This window comes from Lissotriton vulgaris, chromosome 7 (genome assembly GCF_964263255.1).
Source record: "Lissotriton vulgaris chromosome 7, aLisVul1.2, whole genome shotgun sequence".
NCBI lineage: Eukaryota > Metazoa > Chordata > Amphibia > Caudata > Salamandridae > Lissotriton > Lissotriton vulgaris.
Window position 1 is genome coordinate 493,403,426 of NC_141695.1, and position 27,517 is coordinate 493,430,942.

The 27,517-nt window shown below is 53.3% G+C and overlaps 1 protein-coding gene across 11 annotated transcripts in view; it reads left to right on the forward strand.

Moving 5' to 3' along the window:
• MAP2K4 (mitogen-activated protein kinase kinase 4) overlaps positions 1–27,517 on the forward strand; it is a 767,786-nt gene that overhangs the window by 560,600 nt on the left and 179,669 nt on the right. For all 11 annotated transcript variants that reach the window (XM_086930577.1, XM_086930576.1, XM_086930571.1 and 8 more), the window contains one exon: positions 5,577–5,654. In XM_086930577.1, coding sequence (XP_086786703.1) covers positions 5,577–5,654 — 78 coding nt within the window. The remainder of the gene's footprint in view (positions 1–5,576; positions 5,655–27,517) is intronic.

A 27,517-nucleotide genomic window follows, 5' to 3' on the forward strand; every position in this document is an offset into this window, starting at 1 on the left:
CGCCTCCCACTCAAAGCCCCGCAACTGCGCGTCTATCCGGACCCATGCAGCCAACGGCTCCATGGCCAGGGCAAACAGGTACGGCGAGAGGGGGCACCCCTGTCGGGTACCCCGCCCTATTGGGAAGGCCGCCGATGTCTCTCTCGCCACTCTCACCGAGGCTGTCAGGTCGGTGTATAGCAGCCGAATATAAGACATAAAATGCGGCCCTAGATTTAGACGTGGAAGGAGCGCGAACAGATAGGTCCAGCTCAGGGAGTCCAAGGCCTTCTCAATATCTGCCAGTAATAGCGCCGCTTGATCCCCGGTCTTACTCATCGCCTCTACTGCCACGTGTGCACGTCTAATATTGTGCCTTGTCGCTCTTTGGGGCATAAATCCGGCCTGATCTGGGTGGATCAGTTCTGTGATATACGGAAGCAGTCGATTTGCGAGCGCCTTGGCCAAGATTTTGGTCTCAATGTTTAAAAGGGAAATTGGACAATAGGACTCATGGCGGTCCGGGGGCCGTCCAGGTTTGCAGAACACCACAATTTCTGCATGCCTCCAGTCTGCTGGCAGAAGGCCATCTTCTCTTGCCGCCTCCAGGGCAGCCCTGTATTGAAGCCCTAGCTGAAGATATCACTTGGAAACCCATTAGTGGGGTCTCGAGCCGCTCCCGCACGTGGTCCGGGAGTGCGCGGGGCAGAAGGTCAGTTATGAATTTGTCAACGTCCAGTGCTGGGAGGGATTCCTGTGGAGCATATTGGGCCTCGAGGTAGCGAGCAAAGCTATCTGCCAGTTCCTTCGGGTCTGAAATGGAGGCTCTGGTGTCATCTTTAAGACCCGGCAGCTCATGCACCTGAAACGTGCTCTGGCAGAGCCTGTAAAGCATTGTACTGGACTTGTTGCACCATTGATATATTCTACTTCTGGTTGCCAACCAGACCTGCCGAGCCTCGTCTAGCAGTAGGGACGCATATGATTGCTGTGCCAAAAGCAGCTGCCCTACTCCCTCTTGGTGACTCGCAGCCCCGCATTGAGTTTCTAACAGTTCTTCTGTCGCTGCTGCCTTCACTAGCTCCTCTTTCCGCTTCCGGCGCGCTGCTGCACACCAGGCTATGTCTACCCCACGAAGTGTGGGTTTCAGGGCCTCCCAAGCCGTCCTTGCGTCTGCCACTGTGCCCAAATTCTCCTCCCAGTAGTGAGCAATAGCCGCCTCCATATGATGCTGGTAGGCTTCCTGCTGTAAGTTCCAGGCGGATAGGCGCCACTGAAATGGCTGTCTCCCCTTGTCTAACGTGACTTCTATCACAACCGGAGAATGGTCCGATAGTCCACGCGGCAGGATGGACGCCGAGGCAACCCTCTTTGCCACAGCAGCAGGGACAAATACATAACCAAGTCTCGAAAACGAGTGATGAACCGCCGAAACATAAGAATATTCTCGTTCATAGGTGTGGAGGTATCGCCATGTATCTACCCAGCCCATGCCCTGCACCATATCACTCAGTTTAGTGGGCGTATCTGCAATGGGGTCGCCCCCAGGCCTGAGCCGTTCGAGTCGGCAGTGCATGACATCATTCCAGTCCCCTCTAATCACTGCCAGTCCCTCTGGAATTTCAGCCCATATAGTAAACAGTTTCTCTATCAGTGCCCACTGGAGCCGGGGCGAAGCGTCGACACTCCCAATTATTAACGTCTCCGTGCCTATCGTCCCTTGTATAAAAACATATCTACCCTGTGGGTCAGTCCACTGTCTCGTATGGGTATAGGACAATCTACGGTGCATCAAAATCGCTACCCCCGAGATCCCCTCCCAAATCCCGCGTGGTAGACCTGGTCATAGCCATATCTCCGCAGACCCAGCGCTTTGTTGCCCAACAAGTGTGTTTCTTGTAGTAGGAGGACATCCACCTTCTCTCTCTTCCCCAGCCTTAGCACTGCACCTCTCTTAATCTTATCGAGCATGCCCCTAACATTCCAGCTCATCACTTTCATTAAGGCCCTAGTGGGTCCCTGCTCAATGTTTTCAACCCCCATCTAGGCGTAAACGCAGCAGCGTATGTAGCAATGGGCATTCTGGGCTTTGACGCACCAACAGCATCATTTGAGACAACCATGTGCAAAACAACTCATTCCCCCACATCCTTTTGTCTTCAGTCCCCCCTTCACCCCTCCCCTTCCCCAAAACCACCCCACTCAGCCAACAGTTCCCCAACTTGTCCTCAATCCCCCAACCTCCCCCCACCCCATACCTCAGCAACGTTGAAGTACCTGTCGCGGTATAGGACATCTCTAGCCCCTAAACCTGAGACCGTCTATCCCAACGGAGCCCCACAAACAGCCCCAAAACACCCCAACTAATCCCCTAAAAGATCGAACCTCCCCTAGCTTGAGGCACGTGTCTGCGTTTTAGTCCGTCCCTCCCCACCCAACCCGCATCCCGTGTCTGTAGGTCTATAATTTGTCGCACAATAGTGGTGCTTCTGAAGACGTACCTCATCTCCAGCCAGGCCTTCAATGTCTTCCACTTGCCAATGCTGTGGTGTACAATTCAACACTGAGGGGGTAATCTGTGTCCCATCACCCCTCACGGATCCACCTTTGGAGCGTCCGGTGGTTCAGCCTCCCCTGTGTTCCCCCCTTTAGCAGGAGAGCATTTAGACGAGCGAGATCTCCAGTTGCTTCTGCTTCGTGAGCATCTGGGGGTCCGCGGCGGCACCGTTGAGGAGGATGAATCCGAGTCTCGGGCCGGCGGGGTATGTGGTCTAGCTCGTACTGTCTCATCAGTCCAGGCGAACACTTCTTCAGGAGAGTTAAAGAAGAGAGTATGTGACTGAAAGACTACCCGTAGGTGAGCCGGGTACAGTAGGGTATATTGAATTTTAAGGTTTCTCAGGTGGCCTTTGGCCGCTGTGAAGGACTGCGGCTGCACCAGTTTTGTATAGTCCGGGAATATCATGATCCGCTGATTGTTACACGTGAGGGGCTCTTTCAATCGGGCTTGTTTCAGTATTGTGTCCCGGTCATGATAATTGAGTAGCTTGGCGATTACCGGCCGCGGGCGCTCGCCAACCGGCGGCTTCTGGGTTAGCGCTCTATGGGGCCCGTTCAAAGACAAAGCAGCGGGAGAGGGACTCCGGCGGAAGCCAGCCCTCCAACCACTCCATGAGAAAGGCCTCCATGCTGCCCTTTTCGCAGTCTTCCGGAAAGCAGACAAATCGTAGGTTGTTGCGCCGAGCCCGTCCTTCGGCAACCTCATCCTGGAGCGCTAGGCCCTTCTGTATGCCTTCCATGTTGGCCACTTTTTTCTTCAATATCACCATATCGTCTTCCACTCCAGTGATCCGGGCTTCTGCGTCTGTGATACAAGCCACTGCATTCCGCAGGTCTTGACGCTGCAGTGTAACATCCGCCCCAACAGCCCCTATTTTGGCATCCAATATGTCCCTAGATTGGGTGATCGCAGCTAGGAGAGCTGCATTGTCCGGACCTTGGGCCTGGTGCCTTCCCGAGGCTCCGGAGTTCCCACTCGGGCCAGTGAATTTGTCAATAGTCCCCCTGTTTCGAGGCTCCGCCGCCACTCCCGCCTCTGGTCATGGTTTACTGTCTACGGGTCACTTCCTGCGTCTCTCGTGGCTTCGGTCGCTCGCCACCTGGGGCCCCCCTTCCTCGAGATGCCGTTCTCCGGGCCTACTAGCCTCAAATCGCCCGATCACCAGGCTTAGACAGTCAGGCGGCCCGCGATCCAGGCCCCCACCGCAAACCACGACTCCCAACGTCTGCCCCTGGCACCTTCCCCGTAGGCTCACCACAGCTCGCGATCTTGCGTCCATCCGCCAAGGGGCCCCAGCTGCTGTAAGTCAGGGCCCAGAGTTGGTCACCTGTGGCCGATGGGGCGTTCAGTGAAGCTCACCACCAGTTCACAATGTATCACAGAGCTCCCCGTGCCTACACAGCTCCAATAGCGCTTTGATTGCAAGATGTCTGTTCCAGGGGCCCGGTCCAGGGCGCCCCCACCGCACACCACCGCCAGGAGAAGTTCCCTCGCCTACTTGGGGTCCCGTTCCCCGCGATCCGATACGACCGCCGGGGTATCTGTACTTGCCCCTCTACTCCGGTCACCGCACTTGGTTGTCTCCGTAGACCCGGGGGTCCGCCGCCGTGTGTAGGGCGCCTCCGGGCTCTGATCGTCCCTCTGGGTCGTCGCCTCCGCCTCCAGCCAATCCAACGGCCAATATTCCAATCACGGCAGCGCAGCCCCTACCCGGACCCACCACCGCAGCTCCGAGCTATCCGGCGGCGCCGTTAGATCTGCGCCAGTTAAGCCGCCGCCGGCCCTCCTCTTCACCGGGCGCCACCAAACTTGAGGTCCCCGGCCGCTCTCTTCAGCAGGCCGCTCTATCTAGGAATGCGAAGTGGTGCCTTCCGAGCCTTCAATTCGGCTCAAACTCGCTCCATGCCTGCCGGTCACCCTCCGCTTCACCACTCGACATCGGGATACTCTCGGGTGCGGGGGAGGAAGGATAATTTTGCGGATAATTTAACGGCGGGACGGAGCTCTGTTAAGCTACGTCCGCCATGTTGGCTGCCTTAGACACGCCTCTCTTGCTCTCTCCTTTTTGTGTTACTTGAAATAACTAACTCAATTCCCTTTCATTTGTTGATTTTCCTATTGTTAATTTTGTTTTTTTATGATGTATTTCGGTTGTTATTACTGTTTTTTTATTTAAAGATGTGTTTTTTATTGGCTAAGTTTCAATTTTGTATAGTACTGTTATTACTCTTTGATGTTCATTAAATCTTTAATATACTAGATTAAAATCAATGGGATAAAGTCCATTTCGCTTTGTCTATTATTCCTGGTCTTTATGCAGCCCCCTATTTCCTTTCCAACACTTCCCTCTGGAGTCTTTCAGAAAAATGATACTACTATTCGTAGTGTAACTGGGGAGAGCAGTACATAGCCATGCTGAAGTGGAGTTTCGTTCCTTTCTACGTACTTTCAAATGTGAAGTGGGATGGATATGCCCAGACGTTGGTCCCTTGCTAATTGTGCCACTGGATTCAAGCTAGCCTGGCTGAAGAAGGGTGACATATCCTGAAACCAGTCCCAGGATACTATTTTCTGGTCCACGGAGGACCTGGCCTGGCAGTTTGGTCTGGACTGTTCCCATGGGGCACAGGGTCAAGACTGATTTGCATATGGCTGGGTCCAAACTGGGGTGGCATAGTGGGCAAAAGAACGATGGATTTAACCCATATCTTTTGACTTGGGGAGAATGTTTCGATTGTCAGCATTCACTCCATCATTTGTTTGCAGAAACGCTGTTCAAATGTGCAGTGCCAGCTGCTCCAGTGCCTAGGTTTTAACAGTTTGTTGAGCAGTTTCGAATCCTACCACAAAGTGGCACGATATCCACATGTTTGGGAATAAAAAGTCACTTTGGTTATAATATTAATCAATTACGTGATATTATCCTCATTGGTTTGAGGATTTACTCTTGCTTTTTCATGCAACAAACTCGATAGAATTCACTTTATTTGTTAATTAGTACTTAAATCATTGATATAATTTCTTTGATTATTTTTAGCCTGAAAGGATAGATCCTGGTGCATCAAGACAAGGATATGATGTGCGGTCAGATGTTTGGAGTTTGGGTATCACGTTGGTAAGATATAATTATACTTTTACTTTGCAATAAACACATACTTTCAACCAGGTTTTTTGTTCTTTTCATTGCTTCTGTCCACTCATAATTCTGATACGTCATTTACAGTTTTATGATTTATGTGGTTCCGGAGCTCTACAGTTTGTATGAATCTCTAGTCAAGAAAGAATGACATCCTGTTGACATGCATCAGTGTCAATGTTCCAATCTCCCTTTTCCCACTGTGGAAATAGATACCAGATTGTGTTTTCTTATTGCCGTAAAAAAGATTTGCTCCAAATGGATCATTCACACCACGACTGTATCCACCAAGTTATGTTTTTTTTTTTTATCTTCTTAATTTTTGTTTCTAGAAGTAAACTCACAATTTCTTGGTGACCTATTTTCACATTCTTTGTATTGTGACAGTGTTATTAATCAGTGGCAATTCTTCTTGGCAGGATTATCAATGGGCAAATATGAAAACTACTAGAGTGTAGTGCCTGCTTTACCTTTCCAAGTAAATTGATAGTCTGGAACCATGAAATGATGCCCCTAAATTGGCAACTGAGTATTTTAGCATTATTTTTACTGTCAGAACCCCTTTCACAGGGCGACAGAGCACACATTGGCTACTGGGCTCAACCATGGTGGTTGAGGCCTTTTACTCCTGATGTCCTGGGTCCCTACTCAACTGGCTCAAGTACCCCTTCTGCACTTGACTCTCGGTGGTAGCTGTGGTTGAGCAGTCAAGGCTCAATTTGGGGATGTACACACAGGTCAGTGAACACGTCTCATAAATCAAAGTGGATACAGTATGAACAATAAATCCATTTCCTACCAAATACTTGCTTTTATAAGAAAATGTAGTATTTTATTTCTAACTGTACGTATGCAGAGGAATAAGACATTGAGAAGAAACCACACAATCCCCCTTTTAAGTCGGGACTAGTAGTTTTCATGCAAATCCATGTCCTACCCTCTTTAGTGTAGCAAGTTCAGGGTTATTGCCCATTCACTGGTGGCCGCATCAGGAAATGCAAACTATTTGTCCATAATCAAGAGTTTCCTTCTGACTCTTTAGGCTTGCAGTCAAAATTGTCTATGATGTCACAGCACCTTTAGCAGCGAATCCCCCGAGGCCCCAAAAGGTCCGGCGTCCGTCTTATCGGCTGCCTTGCTGACATTTGCTAAAATTAGACCCGCGTTTAATATCCTTGTACAACGACGTTGTTTTTTTAAGGTGATGCCTGGCTCCTGAAGTATAGAGTTCTATGGGCTCTGCCAGCTTATTTTGAAATGTATGCTTTTGCTTTTGCATCTTTGTTTTGGTTTGGAGTTCATTTACCAGTATATACCTGGCTCAGTGGAGCCTGAACCAGGTGCTAGGGGTTGCTGGACCCGGGTTTGAATATTCTCTGCCCAATTTTGTTTTTCTCCACAAGCGCTGACTTGCGCTTCATTCATTGGATACACACTGCCTATGACCCATGCCAGCTCCGAAATTGGATCGGAGACTGCAAACGTGTGCAACTGGCGCACCAAAGGAACCCCTAAGGCTAGCTCGTCCCTGGTCAGAATTGGAAATACATGAGTAGCGCTCCTCCAACTAAGTACTGTAGTCCTGTCACGTTCAACTTAATGGATAACAACTATATGTGATTGAACTGCCTTTATTCCTGTTCTCAGGATTTAGATTAAGGTGTGTTCAACCTAGATCAAAGCGATCCCCATCCTGTGTTACTTCTGATTCTAAAAAGAAAATTCAACTGTATGTTGCTGAAGACAAGATCAGCAATTTAGCATAAACACAAGCTCTTACCTAGACTCGTGTTCCCCTGATATATATTTTTTTAACAGACACCTACGTGGACAAGTTTTCTGAGCCAGATTTAGCAGCGGCACTCCCTGCAGGCTACTTAATCTTTAGGTTGGACTGAAAGGAAAAACAAAGTGGTGAACTTGGGATAATCTTTAAATCATCTGTGAACCTTTGGCCATGATTGGTTGTGAAGCACCTTCTTTTTTTTTGTTAAAGATATTTTTATTGAAAGTACAATAAGGAAGAAGGAAGAAAGTGAGAGGAAAGATAGAAACACAGTAAATGCGACAAGGGCCCTCGCAGGAGCTCACTTTTCATGGCAGAGGAGATTGAGCATTGCTGAAAGTTGTTCAACGCGGCCACTCTAGCCAGGATGGCTCTCAAAGTCCGCCAGCGAATAATGTTGCCCCAGGGGGGAGTCCATACGCAGGCACCGGCTCACAATGACGCCAGGCACAAGTCACCCAAGTCGGGAGCTCAGTCGATCAGTCTAATTTGCGCCTCCTCGTCTCTCCGCCAAAAGAAAAACAATGCAGCGAGATGAAACACAAAAAGAAAAAAGAAAAAAGAACCCACCCACATAGAGATAAAAGGAACAGAACACCCTCCCCCCAAAACTCCTTCAACCCTCCATCCCCCCTCCCCTCAGTGGTGGCAGCTAAGTAACAGGCACACATCAAAACATTCTCTCACACCTGAAACAAATGGAGTGCACTCAGTGTGGGCGGGCAAACCGCCGACGGTAGGCCCTGAGAGAGGAAGCGGACCAGGGGGCCCCATCGAAAAACGAAGTTTTTGAAATCCCCTCTGAAAACATCCGCCATACGCTCCATGCTCAGCAGTTTCCACAACCTCGTATGCCAGAGGGAGAGTGCAGGAGCCCCCTTCTTTTTCCAGGCCGCCGCCAAGGTCAGCTTGGCCGCACCAATGCAGAGCCAAAGGATTTGTTTATCCGCCTTGGTCTGATGCTCCAGAAGCGGATCACGGAGACCCAGTAGAACAAAGCCTATCAAGTCAGGTATCGGGTAACCCAGCACATCTTTGATTTGGGACAGTATCTCCTCCCAGTAGGGGCGAATGACAGGGCAATCCCACCAAATATGGCGAAAATCCCCCAGGAGGCCACATCCTCGCCAACATCTATCCGATGTGAAAGGAAAAATCTTTTTCAACTGGGCTGGGTAAAGATACCAGTCCAACATAGTTTTCATGTGGGCCTCCCTAAGGTCAATAGAATGATTAAATCTGTGCAAGTCACGCCAGAGGTGAGTCCACTCCTCGTCGGAGATATCCCGACCCAGGTGCTCTTCCCACAAACCCATATATCGAGGGCGAGGCGAGATAGCCGTAGCAAGCAGAAGGCCATAAAATAATGAGATCACACCTCTCATGGATGCGGTGCTGGTGATAAAGGTCTCAAAATCTGTAAGAGGCCTTGTCGCTGCGTCCCGCACCTCAGGCGACAATGCCCAGTGTAGCATCTGGGTATGCCGGTAGCGCTCGGACGGTAGCACCGCATAGTCACGCATGCAATTATGGAAGGTGAGGGGCTCATAACCGTGAAACAGGTGCGTAAGCGCGTGACAACCTCCCGCCCTCCACACATCAAAGGGGCCCTCCACAAGCGCCGGCGGAAAGGCCGGGTTAAAATGTATAGGGGTGAAGGGGGACGGGAAGGAAGTCCACCTCTCATCGCTGGAAACCGAGTCCCAGACCTTCAGGGTAGTGCTCGTAGGAGTGCTAATATAGGCATTCCGAGGACGATTCCCCTTCGCTTTCCAGACCAGGTCCCATATCGACCTCCCCGCCACTCTCCTATCCATATGCAACCAGTGCTTCTCTGATTCCATCTGGGTCCATTCCACCAGCACTCGGAGTTGCGCCGCCTTGTAATAAAGGTGCATATCCGGGAGGCAGACCCCTCCCTTCTTCAAAGGCCGTCGCAGCGTGAGGAAGGAAAGTCTAGCGCGACCCCCTTTCCAAATGTAGTGTAGGATCATGGTCTTAATGCGCCTAAAAAAGCCCCCATCCAATGTAATAGGGAGCGCTTGAAACAGGTACAGGAGCTTGGGGAGCATCGTCATTTTAATAGCATGGATTCGGCCCAGCCAAGAAATGAACATGGGCTTCCACCGATTAAGCTCATTCTGTATCTGGGTCAACAAAGGCGGGAAGTTGGCCGCATACAGAGTGGTGACGGACGAGGTCAGCCGGACCCCTAGGTGGAGAGGTGTGGCTCACTGGTTAGAGGCGGCAGACCCGAGTGCAGAGAACGGCCCGGGACCAGGGTTCGATTCCCGACGCGGCAGGGTCTTGGACCAGGGTCAGCGGACTGATAATTCTCGCATCGGTGCCTACTCCGACCGGGGAGCACACTCGGCAACTCTGGGCATTAGCTTGCCTCATCTCTACAACGGCCCCCCACAGACGCCAGGGATGCCTGGTTTCACCCTGGAGATACCCAGAAAAGGGACCATCTCACAGGGAAAACCAGGACGGGTTCCCCAGCGGTCTACAGCGCCGGGACACTCGGGTAGAGTAACTGTGCGCTATACAAGTATCCCACATTTACATTTACATTTACTGTATAGAGGAGCTGGCCCACGACAGGGGCGAGAGCGGCCGGATGCGGTCCACCTCAGCAGATGGTAGCGTGAGGTTAAGGATATAGGACTTGCTAGGATTGACCCTAAAACCCGCCACCACCTCAAACTGAGAGAGTACCTCCTGTACCCTCGGAAGGGAGCTTCCCGGGTCCGCCAGCGACAGCAGAACGTCATCAGCAAAGAGGGAAATTTTATGCTGCTCTCCTGAAAAGGGGAGACCACTGATGCCCGGGTCTTCCCGTACCCTAAGAGCTAGGGGTTCAATGCTGAGCGCAAAGAGAAGGGGAGATAAGGGACAGCCTTGCCGCGTACCACGGGAGTGCGCAAAGAAGGGTGAAACATGGCCGTTAACCATGACTCTCGATCGAGGACCGTGGTAGTTGGCCCGCAGCATAGCTATGAATCTGGAGGAGAAGCCATAGGCTGTCAGCGTTCCAAAGAGAAAGTTCCAGTCCACCCGGTCGAACGCTTTTTCAGCGTCAAGATCTCACCAAGACCGCCGGGATCTTGAAGCGATTGGCCTTCTCAATCAGGTGAATCAGCCTTCTGGTGTTGTCGTGGGTCTAGCGACCCTTTATGAATCCCGACTGATCGGGATGAATGAGGGCAGGCATAAGGTCCTGGAGTCTTGCAGCCAAGATGGAGGAATATAACTTGGCATCTACATTCAGTAGAGCTATGGGCCGGTAGGACTCGCACTTCGTGGGATCCTTCCCGGCTTTGGGGATGATCGAAATCATCGCCTCCGCCATAGAGCCTGTCGTCTGACCCGCCTCCCTCATGCCATTAAAAAGTGTCACCAAAAAGTCGCCCAACTCAGAGGCAAAGGTCTGATAGAAGGGTGCCGTGAAGCCATCCGGGCCAGGCGCTTTAAGTGGCTTAAGGGACTTAACCGCGGTCAACACCTCCTCCCTCGTAAAGGGGGCCTCCAATAGTTCATTCCACTCCTTGGAAACCTGCGGAAGCGGATGAGCCCTCAGGTACTCCTCCTGATCCTCCGGCACCAGGCTATCCGCCGAGTACAGGGCGGCATAAAATTTGCCGAAGAGCTCCGCCTTGGCCGCGTCTTGATGCTCCAAGGCGCCCGAGGGCGCCCGGATGCCACCTATGTATTCTCTCTCGCGCTTGTCTCGAAGCTGTCGAGCCAGACGTTTCCCTACTTTATTGCCTTGTGCGTAAGAAAGACGCCGTAAGCGCAGGAGGGTATACTCCGCCCGGTTATTATAGTGGGCCCTGAGTTTACCCTGCACCGCCGTAAGCGGACGGAGCGTCCTTCGAGAAGGATTCTGCTTGTGCGCAGTTTCAAGTGTTATCAGCTCCGCCTCCAGCGCCTCCCTTTCCTCACGCCTAAGTTTGTTCAGGGCGGAGTTCAAAGCAATGCACGTGCCCCGTGTCGTCGCCTTAAAGGCGTCCCATTGGGTGAAAACCGAAGTTTCCCCATCCTTGTTAAACTCAAAGAATTCACCAATGGCCGCCCTGAGTTTTTTGCAGGACTCCTGATCTCGCGTGAGAGAGATAGGGAAGTAGCATTTGCGGTGCGGGGATGTCCCCGGGGCCCAAGTCCGGCACACTGCCAGGAGGCTATGATCCGATACAGAGAGTGGGAATATCCTACTTTCCCTCAGGTGACCCTGTAACGACTGGCTCAGAAAGATGTGATCAAGACGCGAATACGTGTGGTGAATATGGGAGAAGAATGTATAGTCTCTAGTGTGGGGGTTGAGGGCGCTCCAGCTATCAATGAGACCCAAGCTTTCCATAGCGTCACGCGACTCGGAGGAAAAGAGGCCTGCCTCCGTCCGCTGCTGGTGCGAGCAATCAAGTTCTTTGTCCCAAACCAAATTGAAATCCCCCATGACCACCAAAGCACCCTACCCAAAGTCCCCCACCTCCCGCAAGAAAGCCTCAAGGAACCCATTTTGGCCCGTGTTCGGCGCATAGAGAACCACCCACGTGCAGAGCTTACCAAGGAGCATCCCCTTCACCATCAGTCATCTACCCTCCCTGTCGCTACGCACACCCATGGGTTGGAATTGTAGTGTAGAGCGAAACAAGAGTGCCACCCCCCGGTGTTTAGTGGAGGCCGAAGACCTGTAAATCAGTGGATATTGCCTATTCTTGAGTCTGGTTTCGTCCCTACGAGCCAAATGAGTCTCTTGCAGTCCCACCACATCCAGATGATGATCTATAATGTATTTCCACACCTTCTGACGCTTTTGGGGGGAATTAAGGCCTTTAACATTCCATGAACCTATCGTGACTGGCATCATTTAGACATTCCCCTCCCCCACCCCACACAGAACCCCCTGTAGTACCATAAACAGCCCGCATACACCCACAATCATACCAGATCCACCGCCACCACCACTGAGCCCACTCCAAATCGACACCCCCCCAACCCAAAGGAGCCCCAAGATACTAAACAGAGAGAACAGCCCCAAAACCTTAAAGAGAAAAAACAGTCCAAAAGAAGAAGCAGCTGGACATGACCATAAGGGTCGGGGGTAGAAGACCCAGGTAATGCCCTCCTCGAGTTCAGGGTCGGGGTAACCCTCCATTGGAGCAAGGTCCCTTAATGTACCTGAGGTGGTAGAGCCCCTCCGGCCCCACAGGCCGATGTTTAGAAAGCCTAGGCTGCCGAAGAGCTGTCTATCCGGCTCGAGTCAGTCACCAGAGCCACCGAGGCAAGAGCCTCTCACTGTGGCTCGCCGATGGATCCGGGCCTTCCGCCATTCCAATGCGGCCCATTCTTTGCGTCGTCTTCTTGGGGAAGCGCTGGCGCCAGCCGACGCGGCCTCTTCCTCCATGCCCAGAAGTTCCCTGGCAGCCGCCAGGGATAGTATTTGCACCAGTCTGTTCTGCCATCTAAAGATGAGCCGAAAGGGGTGGCCCCAGGACTAGGACACCCCGTGCTCCCGCAGGAAAGCCGTGACGGGGCGGAAGTCCCGCCGCTTCTGTAATGTGGAGGCCGCCAGGTCCTGAAAAAGCTGGGGGCTGTGTCCCCGGAATTGTAAATTGTTAGTATCCCTGGCCTTCCGTAGGATCCTCTCCTTCAATTGAAAGTCATGGACACAAACTAAAATGTCCGGCGGTGGTGAACGCGCGCCACGTGGCAACCCAACTCGATGAACTCTGTCCATCTCCGAGAGATCCGCCTCTGCCAGAATCTGCAGAAAAAGGGCCTCCACATACTCCCGCAAGTTTCCACCTTCTCCTTCCCAGGGCACCGCTCGGATTCGAATGTTATTACGGCGGGATCGATTTTCCAAATCCTCGCAGTGGGCCTGAAGGTCTAAATTTTGCTCCTGGAGTCTGAGCATGTCCTGCTGTAACTGGTGGACGTCGCCAGCAAGGCCTAGATCGTGATCCTCCAGGGTCGCCACCCGCTCTCCGATGCCATCCACATCTCGGCGGACCTCGCGGAGATCGGAGTTCAGCTGGGACTTCAGCTCCGTGATGTCGTCCTTGATGGATGCAAAAAGTTTGATCAAGAAGGCCTTCGTGACAGGGCCGTCCCCGTCCTCCTTCGGGGGTGACTTGCTTGAACCGGGGGGCGATGCAGATGGACCCTTCCCAGGACCGTCCTTACCTGGCTTGAACGTGCGGTTCCTCGTCGTCATGGTGGAGAGCCGCGGCCGACCCCCGCGCGCTCCGTGATTGCCAGGAGCGTCCCGGGATATCAGGCCACACTCCCTCGCACCCTCCGGGCCCCCCGCTCTGCCGTCTCCGGGAAGCTGGAGCTATCAGGGGGCAGTGATCGCCGTGCTAGCTCAATGTCCGTTGAGTCGTCCCCGGGCTGTACGGGTAGGGTCGGATCAGCTCCGCTTCTCCTCTCGTCCCCCTGCGCTGTCCAGCAGCCGCCAGACAGGTCGGCTCCTCCTCGTCACCTCGTCCAGATGATGTTAGCCGAAATGATCCACAGGGGGGTAGATTGAGCTCGGGACGGTCCCAGTCAGGGTGTCCTGCAATTCGGTGGTTCTTCTCCACAGGTCGCGGTGGCCCAGGGTCCCCCGGGTAATAGCAGCCGAAGCCCTCCGGGTGATGCAGTGTAGGCCGCACCAACCTCGTGCGTCGCCGCTAAGTCCGCCTTTCTTGGTCGTAGCTCGACTGGGAAAGGCTCGAGCAATCAGGGCACCTCAGCAACCCCAATAAAGTCGATTCAGGAGCAAAGATCGCCCCAGGAAAGCTATACAAGGCGATGAAGGGCTCGAGGCGCCGGAGGAGCTCGCAGGCACGTCTTACTCCGTCGCCATCTTGGCCACGCCCCCCGAAGCACCTTCTTTAACTCTCTGTAACTTTCCACTTCTTATGACAGAAAAAGTGGTTGATCTAATAAAGTTAACCAAGCAAGGGGCTCCATCACATCCTTGTCCTGCAAAACATTTTTAGGAACTAGCAGTTACATTAGCGTCGCCCCTCACAGCATTACTGAATAACATAATGAATGCTAGTAGCTTTCCCCTAAGTGGAAAAAAGCATTGTTCCTCCCTTTGGTTAAAAAAACTATCAATAAATCCAAACGAAGAAACAAATTATTGCCCTATCTCTCTGCTTCCAGCACCAGCTAAACTTCTTGAAAGATACTTGAATTCGGTGCTCTTTGATTTTTATGATCAAAATGGCATTCTGGCTGGAACACAATTTGGCTTTAGGAAAGCACATAGCACAGAATCTGCGCTGGTGGTTGCCACAGAGGAGATCCGTGTCATTATGGATAATGGCTGCAAGGCTGTGGTGGTCCTTTTGGACCGATCTGCAGCCTTTGACACGGTGACCAACAAGGTCTTGAAACAGCGTTTTATCGACGTTGGTTTTGGAGGCGCAGCTCTTAACTTTTTAGGTTTGTTTCTCAGCAAGAGAGTGCAATCAGTCTCATTTGGAGACTTTACCTCCAATTCTTACTTTTCACCTTGTGGGATCCCGTAGGGGTCCTTGTAGAGCCCCATGTTTTTTTAACATTTGTGTCCCCACTTGCTAAACTAATTAGATCATTTGGCTTTTGATACAGGGGTCCTCCATTTTAACAACTGCATGGAAGCAATTGTTAACTGGATGAACAACCAATGTCTTAAGTTAAATTCAGACAAGACGGTGGTGCTTCTCATCTGAAAGAAACAGGTTAGTGTTAGATTCCTTACCTTAGAATATCCCACGCGTCAGGCTGGATCCGGAAAGTTTTCGTCAGCAGTACCCTTGCTCATCGGTAGGTGTCGTCTGCGGCTCGGCGTCGGCGTCGTGATCGCCGGGATAACGTAGTTGGAGTACTTAGACGCCGCCCTTGCGCGCTGACGTCAGTTGTTCTTTTTTCCACGCCAGCTAGCGCAGATCCGGGAAGAGCAGTACTCTTAGTCATTTTTTTACTAACTTTTTGATCTATTTTGGATCTCTTTTTCGAGTCGACTTCGACTCCTCGTGCCGTAGGGATGCCTGGTTTCAAGCCGTGCGATGCCTGTCACCGCGTGATGTCGTTGACCAACCCCCATTGTCAGTGTCTCTACTGCCTCGGGGCCGACCACGACGACAAGTCGTGCCCCGACTGCCAGGCCTTGACTTCGAAAGCAAGGCGGGAGCGGTCCCGCATGCTACTCGAGATCCGGCAGTCAGCTCCGCGCCGCTCGAGGTCCCAGTCGAGGAGGAGGTCGAGGGACCGGTCGCGGAGCCGCAGTCATCGCTCATCGAGTCATCGCCAGCACTCGTCGGGCTCCAAGTCCTCCGGTAAATCGAGGCAGTCCAAGAAGAAGTTAAAGAGGCGACATCGCTCTTCTGACTTCCCTCGCCCGTCTCGTGCGATGCGGTTGAGGGTTCGGGTGACACCGTCTCCAGGGCCATACCCTCCGGTCCCTGGCGTGCAAGCGACGCCAGAGGAGATTGGTGATTTCCTCACTGCCATGAGGACTTACTTCCCTCCATTGGGTCCCGCAGACCCAACTTGGAGCCTATGCAGGCCGGTGGCTCCGGCCCGGCACAGTTGGGTGCTTCAGCCCCGGCGCCGTCGTGGACTTCGGCGCCGTCGTGGACTTCGGTCCCGACGCCGCCAGCCCCCGGGGAATCCGTGCCTGGATCCCGGTCGACACCAGTTGACCTTACGACCCCTCTGCTTGCGCCGACCCCCATGGTGTGGCTTCCGGCGCCGTCCTCGGACGACGTCGGCCCCAGTTCCAGCCCCGGTCCGGCGTCGATGGGTGAGGCCTTCACCTTCGACCCGGCTCCGTCGTTCCAGCCTGTTTACCAGGACACGGATGAAGGAGAGAACTGGGAGGGGTCTGAGGACCCTCTGGCACAGCAGTGCAAGTTGAGCCAGGAATGTTCAGACGAGCTAGATGAGGCCAGTGGTCTGGGCACATCTCCCGACACTGGATTCATCTCTTCTCCCTCCGTGGCTACCGAGGAGGGTGCCACTTATGGTGTGGTATTGCGCAGGGCAGCCATAGCCTCGGCTCTTGAGCTCCCTGCTGCGGGCGCGAGGACTAACTTCCTCACTCCTGTTCAATGAGACCCTCACTGACGTTGTGTTGGGCACCTGGTCCAAGCCCTCCACAGTGCCCTCTGTGGATCTGAACTTAGCCGGATGCCACCGCCCGGCTCCAGGCGACCCTAGCTTTCTGTCCGTGCACCCCACCCCCGAGAGCCTGGTGATCCAGGCTTACACGTCCCAGACCGCATTCCTGACCGCTCCCCCGGATCGGGAATCCAAAAGGTTTGATGAGTTTGGGAACAAACTGTTCTCCTCATTGAGTTTAGGGCTGCGGTCTATTAATACTGCTTGCCTTTTGGGCCGTTATATCCACTCTTTGTGGAACACGGTTGCGGACGTGCTGCCCCAGTGCCCGGAGGAGGCCCGGGCCCGGCTCATCCAAGCCCTTGCGGATGGGCAGGATGCGGTGCGTTATTCCATTAGGTGTGGACTTGATACCATGGACTCGCTGGAAAGGGCGATATCCACGACGGTGGCGGTTCGCCGCCACGCCTGGCTGAGGTCTTCCAATTTCTCGGGGTATGTCCAGGCCACGCTCATGGACATGCCCTTCGATGGCGGTCGCCTCTTTGGCGACAAAGCAGACCGTATTCTTCAGCATTTCAAGGACTCCAGGGCTACAGCCAAGTCCTTGGGCCTGTCGGGCCAGCGCCAGCAAACTTCTGCTTTTCACCCCTTTCGTGGCCAAGGAAGGGGCACCCCCACATGTCCTGCCAGCCACAGGCTGCAGAACCAGCCTCAACGCGGACATGGTAACCGCCGTGGCAGTGCCGGGGACCACGGCAAGGTCAGTCCACATAGTGCCCGCAGCATCTGCCTCAAAGTCTTCCTAGTCCGACCTTTCAGGCTCATTCGATGCCAGTGGGGGGCAGGGTCCGCCATCTCCTCCTCCACTGGCGCTCCATCACATCGGACAGGTGGGTGCTGCAAATCGTCCGAAGGGGCTACTCCCTCCCCTTCGAGGCGACCCCTCCAGCCATGCCACCGCATGTAGGGGGATCACTTGGAACTTCTGTAGGAGGAAGTTATGGCCCTCTTGGCCAAGGGGGCCCTCGAGCACGTTTCTGGGCCAGAAGTTGGACGTGGTTGCTACTCCCACTACTTTCTGGTCCCCAAGAAGGGCACGCCCTATCTTGGACCTCCGTAGCGTCAACGGCTTCCTCCGGTAGGAGAAATTCAAGATGCTGACTTTAGCTCAGGTTCTAGCTGCCCTAAACCCTGGAGACTCGATGGTAGCGTTGGACTTGCAGGACGCATATTTCCACATCCCCGCCCTGCCGGCACCCCTGCGCTACCTGCGGTTCAGGGTAGGCCACGAGCACTTTCAGTTTACCGTGCTCCTCTTCGGCCTTAGCAGCGCCCCTCGGGTGTTCACGGAAGTGATGGCGTTTGTCGCAGCTAATCTGCGCAGATCAGGGGTTTCAGTCTTCCCCTATCTCGACGACTGGTTGCTGAAGGCGGGCTTGCCCCAAGCAGTCGTTTCCCACCTCAAGACTACGGCCGACCTCCTGTACTCGCTGGGGTTCTCCATCAGCGTGCCGAAGTCGCACCTGTGCCCCTCTCAGAAGCTCCTTTTCATCGGAGCGGGTTCGGGATATTCAGGCTCTGATTCCAATCTTTCAGCCTTTATCCCGAGTTTCGGTCAGGTTGACGCTGCGGCTCCTGGGGCTGATGGCTTCCTGCATTCTTCTGGTGCATCACGCCAGGTGGCTCTGCAGGTGGCTCTGCAGCGGGACCTGAAGTTTCAGTGGGCACAGCATCTGGGCAACCGGTCTGACCATGTACTGATCTCGGAGGGCACTGCGAGTCAGTTGCAGTGGTGGCTCACAAACCGCCATTGGGTCAGTGGCAGATCCCTCTCCGTACCCCAACCGGAGCACGTAGTAGTGACGGATGCGTCCCTCCTGGGATGGGGGGTGGGGGGGGGGGGTCACATGGGAGAGGCGGAGATCAGAGGCATCTGGTCTCTGGCGGAGTCCCGGCTCCATATCAACCTTCTGGAGCTGCAGGCGATCCGTCTTGCACTGAAGGCATTCCTTCCTTCTGTCCGGGAAAGTGTAGTGCAGGTGTTTACGGACAACACCACCTCCATATGGTACTGCAACAAACAAGGCGGGGTGGGGTCGTGGACCCTTTGTCAGGAGGCTCTGCACCTCTGGCAATGGCTGGACCACCAAGGTGTCACCCTTGTGGTTCAACACCTGGCAGGTTCCCTGAACGTCAGGGCGGACGAGCTCAGCCGCCAGTACATGATGGATCACGAAGGGGGTCTGAACTCTAAGGTGGCACAAGGTTTCTTTCGGCTGTGGGGAGAGCTTTGGTTAGATCTATTCACCACCGAAGAGAACGCGCAATGTCATCCGTTCTGCGCGTTGGAATTTCCAAGGCGGCACTCGCTCGGAGACGCTTTTCATCGCATGTGGATCTGCGGTCGGTTATACGCCTTTCCACCTATACCACTTTTGCCCAGAGGGCTGAAGAAGATCAGGCGAGACCGGGCCCAAGTCATCCTTGTGGCTCCGGACTGGGTACGAAGATACTGGTATCCTGAGCTACTCAGCATGTCAGTCGATCCCCCGATTCGTCTGCCTCTTCAGGAGGACCTTTTGTCGCAGCAGCAGGGGACGGTTCTCCACCCGAACCTGTCCAGTCTCCACCTACATGCGTGCGTCCCTCCACAATATCGGTATACGCCTGCAGGTGGAAAACATTTGTGGCACGGTGCACAGCAAAGGCTGTGGGTCCACTCTCTGCCCCCCTTTCAGAGGTTCTCTTCCTTCTTTCTCTTGCCCAGCGGGGCTGTGCTCTGGGCACTATCAAAGGCTACCTATCGGCCATGTCGGCCTTCTTAAGGCTTCCTGATCAGCCTTCACTTTTCAAGTCCCCTGCTGTAAAAAGATTCTTGAAAGGCATCACACACGTTTCCCCCTGTTCACTTTGTGATGCCTCTGTGGGACTTTAACCTTGTACTGAGTTATCTGATGTGCGCACCCTTTGAGCCACTTCATAACTGTCCTCTTCGTCTTCTGACTCTTAATTCCTGGTTGCCATCACCTCTGCCAGGAGAGTGAGTGAGCTCCAGGCTCTATCTTCTAAACCTCCTTTCCTCTCTGTCCATCCGGACAAAGTTGTTTTCTGAGGACTCGTCCTTCTTTCCTGCCCAAGGTGGTCACTTCATATCGGGGAGTCCATCACCATGCCCACCTTCTTTCCGCCTCCGCATCCCTCGAAAGAGGAAGAGAAGCTCCACCGTCTGGACCCAAAACGTGCGCTCTCCTTCTATCTAGACTGCACACGCCAGTTCCGGGTGGACGACCAGCTCTTTGTCGGTTACGTGGGAGCTAAGAAGGGACGGTCTGTGCACAAGCAGACCAGCTCTCAGTGGGCCGCATTGTGCATCAAGGTCTGTAATTGCTTGGCGAAAAAAGAGCCTCCTCTAGGGCTCCGCGCCCATTCCACTCGGGCCACGGCGGCTACTACTGCCATGCGTCGGGGAGTCCCCTTGCAGGACATCAGTCAGGCAGCTACGTGGGCCTCGCTGCAAAGGCACTACTGCCTGGACAGCCAAGTCCGGAGAGATGGCTTTTTCGGCTGTTCCGTTCTCCAGGACTTTCTGGTGTGATCTTGGTTCGCAGACCCACCACTAGGGTTGGTATTGCTGGGGGTATCTATTCTAAAGTAAGGAATCTAACACTACCCTGTATCTTTCAGATGCACAAGTTACTTACCTTTAGTAACGATATATCAGTAAGAAACAGTAGTTAGTGTTCGATTCCTTACCGTCCCACCCATCCTCCCCTTTCTGCGAACCGATATCTAGGGTTAAGGTATCTCCCTTTGAAGGCCCTAGTTTCATGGCACCAGTGTCGGTTTCTATCATGGCTCTGCGTTTCTGGTGCGGAAAGCTATGTACAGAACTGACGTCAGCGTGCGAGGGCGGCGTCTAAGTACTCCGACGACGTTATCCCGGCGATCACAACGACGGAGGCGGAGCTGCAGAGGATGGATCCAGCATGCCGCCTGGGGATATTCTAAGGCAAGGAATATAACACTAACTACTGTTTCTTACAGATATATTGTTACCGAAAGGTAAGTAACTTGTGCTTTGGGTCTGATTCATCTTTTTGGAATGCCCATACCAGTTACAAAAGTGAAAAACCTTGTGGTTTTGAATCAAAACTCATGTTTGCTGACCGGAAGAATCAGCTGATTTCCTCTTGCTGTGATCTATGAAAGATATTGAAAAAAAAGCCACTGTCCTACATCTCGTCTGATCGTCATACAACAGTTGTTGTCTCTTTGGTTTTGTTGAGGTTGGACCACTGTAATTATATTTGGGCAAGCAGCAAGGCCTCTTAAAGAAACTCCAGAGGCTGCTGTTTGCAGCAGTTTGTCTTTTTAAGAACATCAGACCACATGAATCACCCCCCAAAGCTCTGGATGAGCTACTTTGGCTCCCTAATAAAAAAGAGTGGGTTTTGAATAGCTCTGCTTGGTAAATTAAACCCTTTATGGTACAGGTCCAGAATACCTGAAGAAACAAAATTTGTGGCATTCACCTAGAAGATGACTTTGGTCAACCACGTCCAAAACAATGCTGGTTCCTAAAATCATTAGTACTTCCTGGGGCGGCAGAAGTTTAGTTCCTGCCACTTCTTTGATATGGAATCAAATACCTTTGCATCCAAGATGTCAAATTAACTTGTGGACTTTTAGAAAGCTTTTAAAAATATGCCTTTTCTCTTTATCTTTGTACTTATTGCAGTTTGGTCCTTTCAACAGTACTGACCTAGAGGTCCTAGCACCAAGCCACCCTTAGGCATTGATCACACTTTATAAAAATAAAATCCGTTTCGGCAGTGTGACAGTATTTATCCATGTGCAACAAGTGTCCTCTCCTCAGGTGCTCTCAAGTTCGGATACTGTACGGCAAAGCTGGGCTACTTACGATGGATGAGGCAGCACCCCGTGGCTCAGACTCTTCCTGTCCAGCAGCATTGCTGGTCAGTTTCCCACAAACGGAGCTGCTCCTGCTCAACGAATACTAAAGGTAAGTTGTGCTTGCTCAAGCAAAAACAGTGGGGGGGTTCTTGGGATCCAACTGGTGCTCCAGCACGAGTGCCACATCTTCAGAGGCATCCTGCGATTTCTGGGGAAACAGTCATATGGATTTGCCAGGCTAGACCACCAGGTAATAGCAGTACTCCTTTTTGTCCCAACCATGGCCCCAACAGTTGGCCACAGCGATACTGGCAGCCCTTTCTGGCATTCGCATACGGGGTTGCCGCATGACTTTGGGCTATCTGGTGCAGACCCTTCCAGGCAGCCGTCCTAAAAAAAAAGTCTCACGCTCCGGCCCAATTACGTTCATTGGTGGCCCTTTCTGTGGTACAAGGTTACTGTAGTGTGGCAGTATGGGCCTGGTGCTTCCACTTCAAACGGCTGAGATCATGGAGCCCATCTCTGCCATGACTCGGCAGACTGTTCTTATACACATGCAACAATCCACTCTATGCACAGCTGCCCTCCTCACACTTTTCTCCGGGATTCCTCTCGCAGGGCTCTCCACTGGTCCTTGCCCACTCCAACGCTCTCATCTTCTTCTCAGGGTGCACTGGTCTTGGGAAGCAGAAAAACAATGGTGCTTTAGGGCAGGTCATCTTGAAGTCTGTGGGTGATGTTTTCTCACTCAGTAGGTAGATTAGCAGGCTGTGGCCCCCAGTCCTGATCACAGGCAGAAGAAGTCTTGCTGGGCTTCCCCTCCCCACAGAGCCTCATCTAGGTGCTTGGACGGTGACTATTTTTGTAGACCTCCCCTTCTTATCATCCTTTTTCAGACACCAAGTGTGATTTAGGGTTTGGTCTTTGAAGTTTTGCAGCGTGAATCCTTTTCTGGATTCACATGCTGTGCATTATTCCCCAATCTAGTGGTTTGGTCCGAAATAGTCTTTTTTCTTGTTTTGGGCGTTGTTGACAACCATTTTGTGACAGGTACGTTACTAGTGTTCGTCAGACGGCGCCATGAAGGACATTGTGCGTGGTACCCATATTCAGATTATTTTTTCCGCCGTTGGGTCTGGAAGCAAGACAGTACGCTCCGAAATATTTTCAGGAAAACCCAGAAGAAAGAGAAAAAGTCAAGATATCGAGCGGACGCCATCAACATCACAACCAGAGATGAAACCAGAACTCAGAGAACGACATCACCAAAACAGAAGACATCAAGGGTCGACAAATGGTGAGGTAGGGGCCATGAAAAATACTCCCGTCAAATTCTGCCCAGAGTGCCACCACAAGATTGCACAACACGACCCACATGACGTGTGCAACCTCTGCCTGCACAAAGACCATAAGGACAAGGACTGTGAGGCCTGCACGGTGTTCCAGCCAAAAGGCTTTAGGACACGCCGAAAGCAGAGAGAAGCCCTCTACGCAACAATGTCCTAGGCATCAAAGAAAACTGCCCTGAAGGACCTAAGCATTTCCAGTGATGAAGAGGACCAGGGAGTTCCAGCAGAATTGATGCACAAAGGATACGATGTCGAAATTCTGGAAGGAGACTCCGTAAAAACACACGTCCACAAGAAGGCAACGGGTACAGAGAAGAAGATTGGTTAAGGTAAGACATCTTGGACATCCATTGGGACCGAAGGGTCATGATAGCATGATAGCCCTGACGCCAAAGAAAAAGGCGATCGAATGCCAGCCGCGATCCAAAGAACCCCAAGGAACCCTACCAAGAGACATCGACAAGGGGAAATTGCACAAGGCGCCAAAAACCAGGGTCGAACACGAACCTTCGCAGATAACCGCGATGCTGTCGAAACCAGAGGAAAGCGCGGAAAAGAATAGAACATTTCTGGTCTCCGATGCCGAGGGGGCCCTCGAAGTCAAGGAAAAGGCTCGAAGCCGAAATGGCAACTCTCCTCCAGAAGGAGTTCAATGCTTCACTAAAGGTCTTCGGAATTTCAAAGATCCCTGTTGCTGAAGTGGACAACGTCGACGCCGAAGGGGAAGAAGAGTCGCCTCCAACCCCTGAACCTCGCGATGAAGATCTTGAGGACTACATAGACGCTCCAGAAGAGGAGGAAGCCTCCGAAAATTTCGAGGACACTTGGAATGACCTCGACACCGAAAGCCCAGAGGAGGAGATATACTTCTATCCCTCAAAGGCATCCCCACCAGATGATATATCCTTTTACTACGGCCTAGTTAAAAGGGCGGCAGACACTTTCAAAGTCCCCCTTGAAGATAAAAAGAGAGACACATGTTTACTTTTAGAAACACTAGCCCCAGCCAACAAAGGGACACAATACCTGCCAATGCTACCAAGCATCCTAGACCAAGGCAAAGAAGGGTTTAAGAAACCAGCCTCAAGCAAAGGGGTAACTCCAACGGTCGAGAAGTAGTACAAACCCTCTGCCAAGGACCCTAAGTAAATTCAGGGGAACGCAGTGCCTGACTCCATCATCGTCACCACGGCTAGAAGGAGAGCAAATGCCCTCTCTTAACAGTGGACCACCCCCAGAGAAAGAAAGCAAATGGATGGATATGGTGGGCAGAAACATAGAAAAAGGGGCAGCGACACAGTGGCACATCGCAAACTTTAATGCCCTGCTGAACCAGTACGGACACCAGCAATGGGATGACATTGAGGAGCTCATCAACAAACTCCCTAAGGAGGACAAGAAAAGAGCTAAATCTCATGCCTTAAATCAGCACTAGATGCAGCAAACACTACCAGCAGACAATTGTGCACAGGCACCACCCTAAGACGGCCCCCTCCGGGTGGAGACCCTGCACCGGGTGATACCCCTCCCAGAGTGCAACAGACTAAATCGTAGCCCCGAATGAGGCATCAAGGCGCAGGACGCGTCCCGCCTTGCTGAAGATGGATCGGGGGGCAGCCGCTGCCTAACTGCAACACTCGCCCCACTTGAGATAATCCTGCGGTGCTTCCCAGCAGGCACTCCCTGGGCCTGGCGCATCAGGAGAAGAGGCTGGCCGAGGAGGCGCCCTGGCACCGGTATCAGCCCCTGGTGAGAAGAGAATGGGCTGCCCTATAGCATCAGGCGTCTACGCGGTCTCACTGCTCTCGGAGTAGAAACTCCTGTGCCCCAGCACGTCTCCGGGGTCCCCCGTGGCGATCCCGGACCCCCGGCGGCCGCCAAGGCGCAGCCAGGCAGAGGACGAGATCTCCAGCATGTGGGGAGTATGCCCCGGGCCGTTTACACAAGGTGGAGCCTGTTGGTGCCTTCAGCTCTGCTGGGTGTGGTTGCTTCCGGCCGTGCGCGGCCCCCTTCAGTCAGACTGGGGGTGGGGAGGGGGGCACGACCGCAGTGGCCCCAGCCACATAAATAAATAAAGACTTCACACTGGGGGCGGCCCCGCCTGGGTTGTGCTTGTTGGACAGACTTGTGGCCCAAACAGTACATCCAGGCGCCGTCTAGGTCCCCCTCGCCGACTACTGACTGAGGAGGAGGCGCTGTTTGACTCCCACGCTCTCCCCGACGGCCGTGGAGGATCCCAGCTGTGCTGCTTGGTGGGTGTCCCCTGGGCCTGAAGGAGCGGGGTGTGGTGCGGGCTGGGGGCGCCCTAGTCCTGATGTGTGACCCCCATTGAAAGGGAACAAAAAGTACTGCACTGAGGTAAACTCATCACACAGCGTCAGTGCTCTGGCAAAGAAGGGCCTGGGGTGGTCCGGACAGCCCGATATAGAGACCGTGGTCCTGGTGGCGTCCAGGGTGGACCAACCCCACTTCCCTGCCTCTCCTGCAGACTATATCTGCAGAAGCCACAGATACAGGGTTGGACCCGCATCGGACCTGTGGCTCAAAATCCAGGCTCGCCTCCTCCTACTTAACCAACCCCAGCCCCTCGCTCCCAATCAAACGGACCGGGCGCCTGCTGCTCCGTGTACCAAACACCAAGAGGCGAAATGGAGTCCTGAGCAGTGGCAACCCTTCCCAGAAAGTGTTTGCATCCAACAACCTAGTAACCCACCTGCATCTGACGACACCTAATCCGGGGGGCCCGCGGGGCAAGGCCCTAACCAGTGGAACCTGCTGTCTCAACCTGGGAAGAACATAAGACGTGTCCCACCCCACAAAGGCCCCTAAATAGCCTCACACTCACCAGAGGGTCGGACAAAGACTAGTCCTGCCCCCAACTAAACAAACACCAAAACCCCGGCGTGGTTTGTGCCAGAGGCGACCCACCCCTAGCACCACCATGGAAAAAGACTGAGGCCCAAACCACCCCCAACACAGACTAAGATGGACCAGTATACCACAAATGACCGTGAACCAACCACTGAGGTCGTCGAAAAAGCTGCTCCGGCTGGGGCTGACCTCACCATAATCCTACAAGCAATTAACTCCTCGCAGGCCTCAGTGGAGAACAAGATTGACGAGGTCCGGATGGACGTGGCTTTCCTTTGACAGGACCTCCGGAATGTGAAGGCCTGCATCTCAGAAGCTGAATCCTGCATTTCTCCTGTTGAGGACGATGTAACCCAACTGAAGGAGCAGGAAGCTCAACTACGGACCCACACCAAGGAGCTGTGCAAAAGGGCCGAAGACGCCGAAAATATGTCAAGGCGAAACAATCTCCATCTGGTGGGTTTTCCCGAAGGGCACAGAGCAGAGGCAGGTGGGAGCTCTCATTAAGCAATGGATCGAATCATGGATGCCTAAAGACTGTCCACACGGTTTGCGGTGGAGCGGGCCCATCTCTCCCTGACTCCCAAACCTCCTCCGGGGGCCTGCATAGGCCAATCATTGCCAGGTTCCTCAATTTTTAAAGACAGAGACTCCATTCTGAGAGAAGCCCGTAGCCAAAAAACCCTGACCTACCACAACCATATCATAATGATTTTCCCAAATCACAAACGGGAGGCCCAGCCTCAGAGACACTCATTAACGGAGACACTCATTCATCTTCAGTATAAACTACTCTTCCAGCCCGCCTCCGGATCGTGTTTCAGAACAAGACCCTTTTTTTCAGACCTGGCTGACTGAGTAGCATCCCCTCAGACCCAGTGGTGCAGTTCCGTACTCCGGGGCCAGGGCCACCCTGGCGACGTCGCCTAAGACAAGAAGACGACGCACGCACTCCCGCAGGTGCAAAGGTACCTGCAGAGCCATGTCAGGCTCACCCACGGGTGATGTCCAGAGCCGCAGACACCAGGTAATGGCAAGCGACTCCCGCTCCTTGCAACGCTCCAGCTCCCTGGACCGGTCGGCTGCCTGGGACAACCTTCCCCCCCCCCCCCCCGCCCCATCCCCAAGACTCTAAGCACTGAATCCACCGACTCTGACCTCTCTCGCAGTCCGGCGCTCCTCGTTTGATCGGCCCAACCAGGAACCCTGTAAGCTGAATACACCCCTAGGGTGAATGAGACAAACAGTCACACCACAATAACACCATCGCCCTACTAGACCCTCTCGCCAACCTCGGATTCAAGCAACTGGTCAACACCCCAACCCATTACGCCGGCCACACGCTCAACCCTGTCTTCTCCTCCAGCAACCACATCTCCTTCAGCCACACCACCGAGCTCCACTGGACGGACCACAGCTGCGTACACTTCAACTTCAGGAAAACAACGACCCACCACCGCCTTCAACAAACCCCCGAAGATGCTGGATCAAGATCACCACCGACCAACTCACCACCTCCTTGCTCCTAAACCCTCCCACGAACACCACGGACCCCAACAAAGGAGCCCGCAACCTCACACAGTGGGTCACCGACTGCGCCGACACCCTTGCTCCACTGAAAAACCCTCCCAGCAACCTCAACAGCAAGAAAGACGGGTGGTTCACCAACGATCTCAGACTCCATGAAATCCTGCCGTGACCTCGAGAAAACCTGGCGCCACAACCAGTCAACGGATAACATGACAGCCCTCAAGAACGCCACCCGCTAACACCACCAGCTGATCCGCACCACAAAAAGGTCATCCTTCAGAGAACGACTG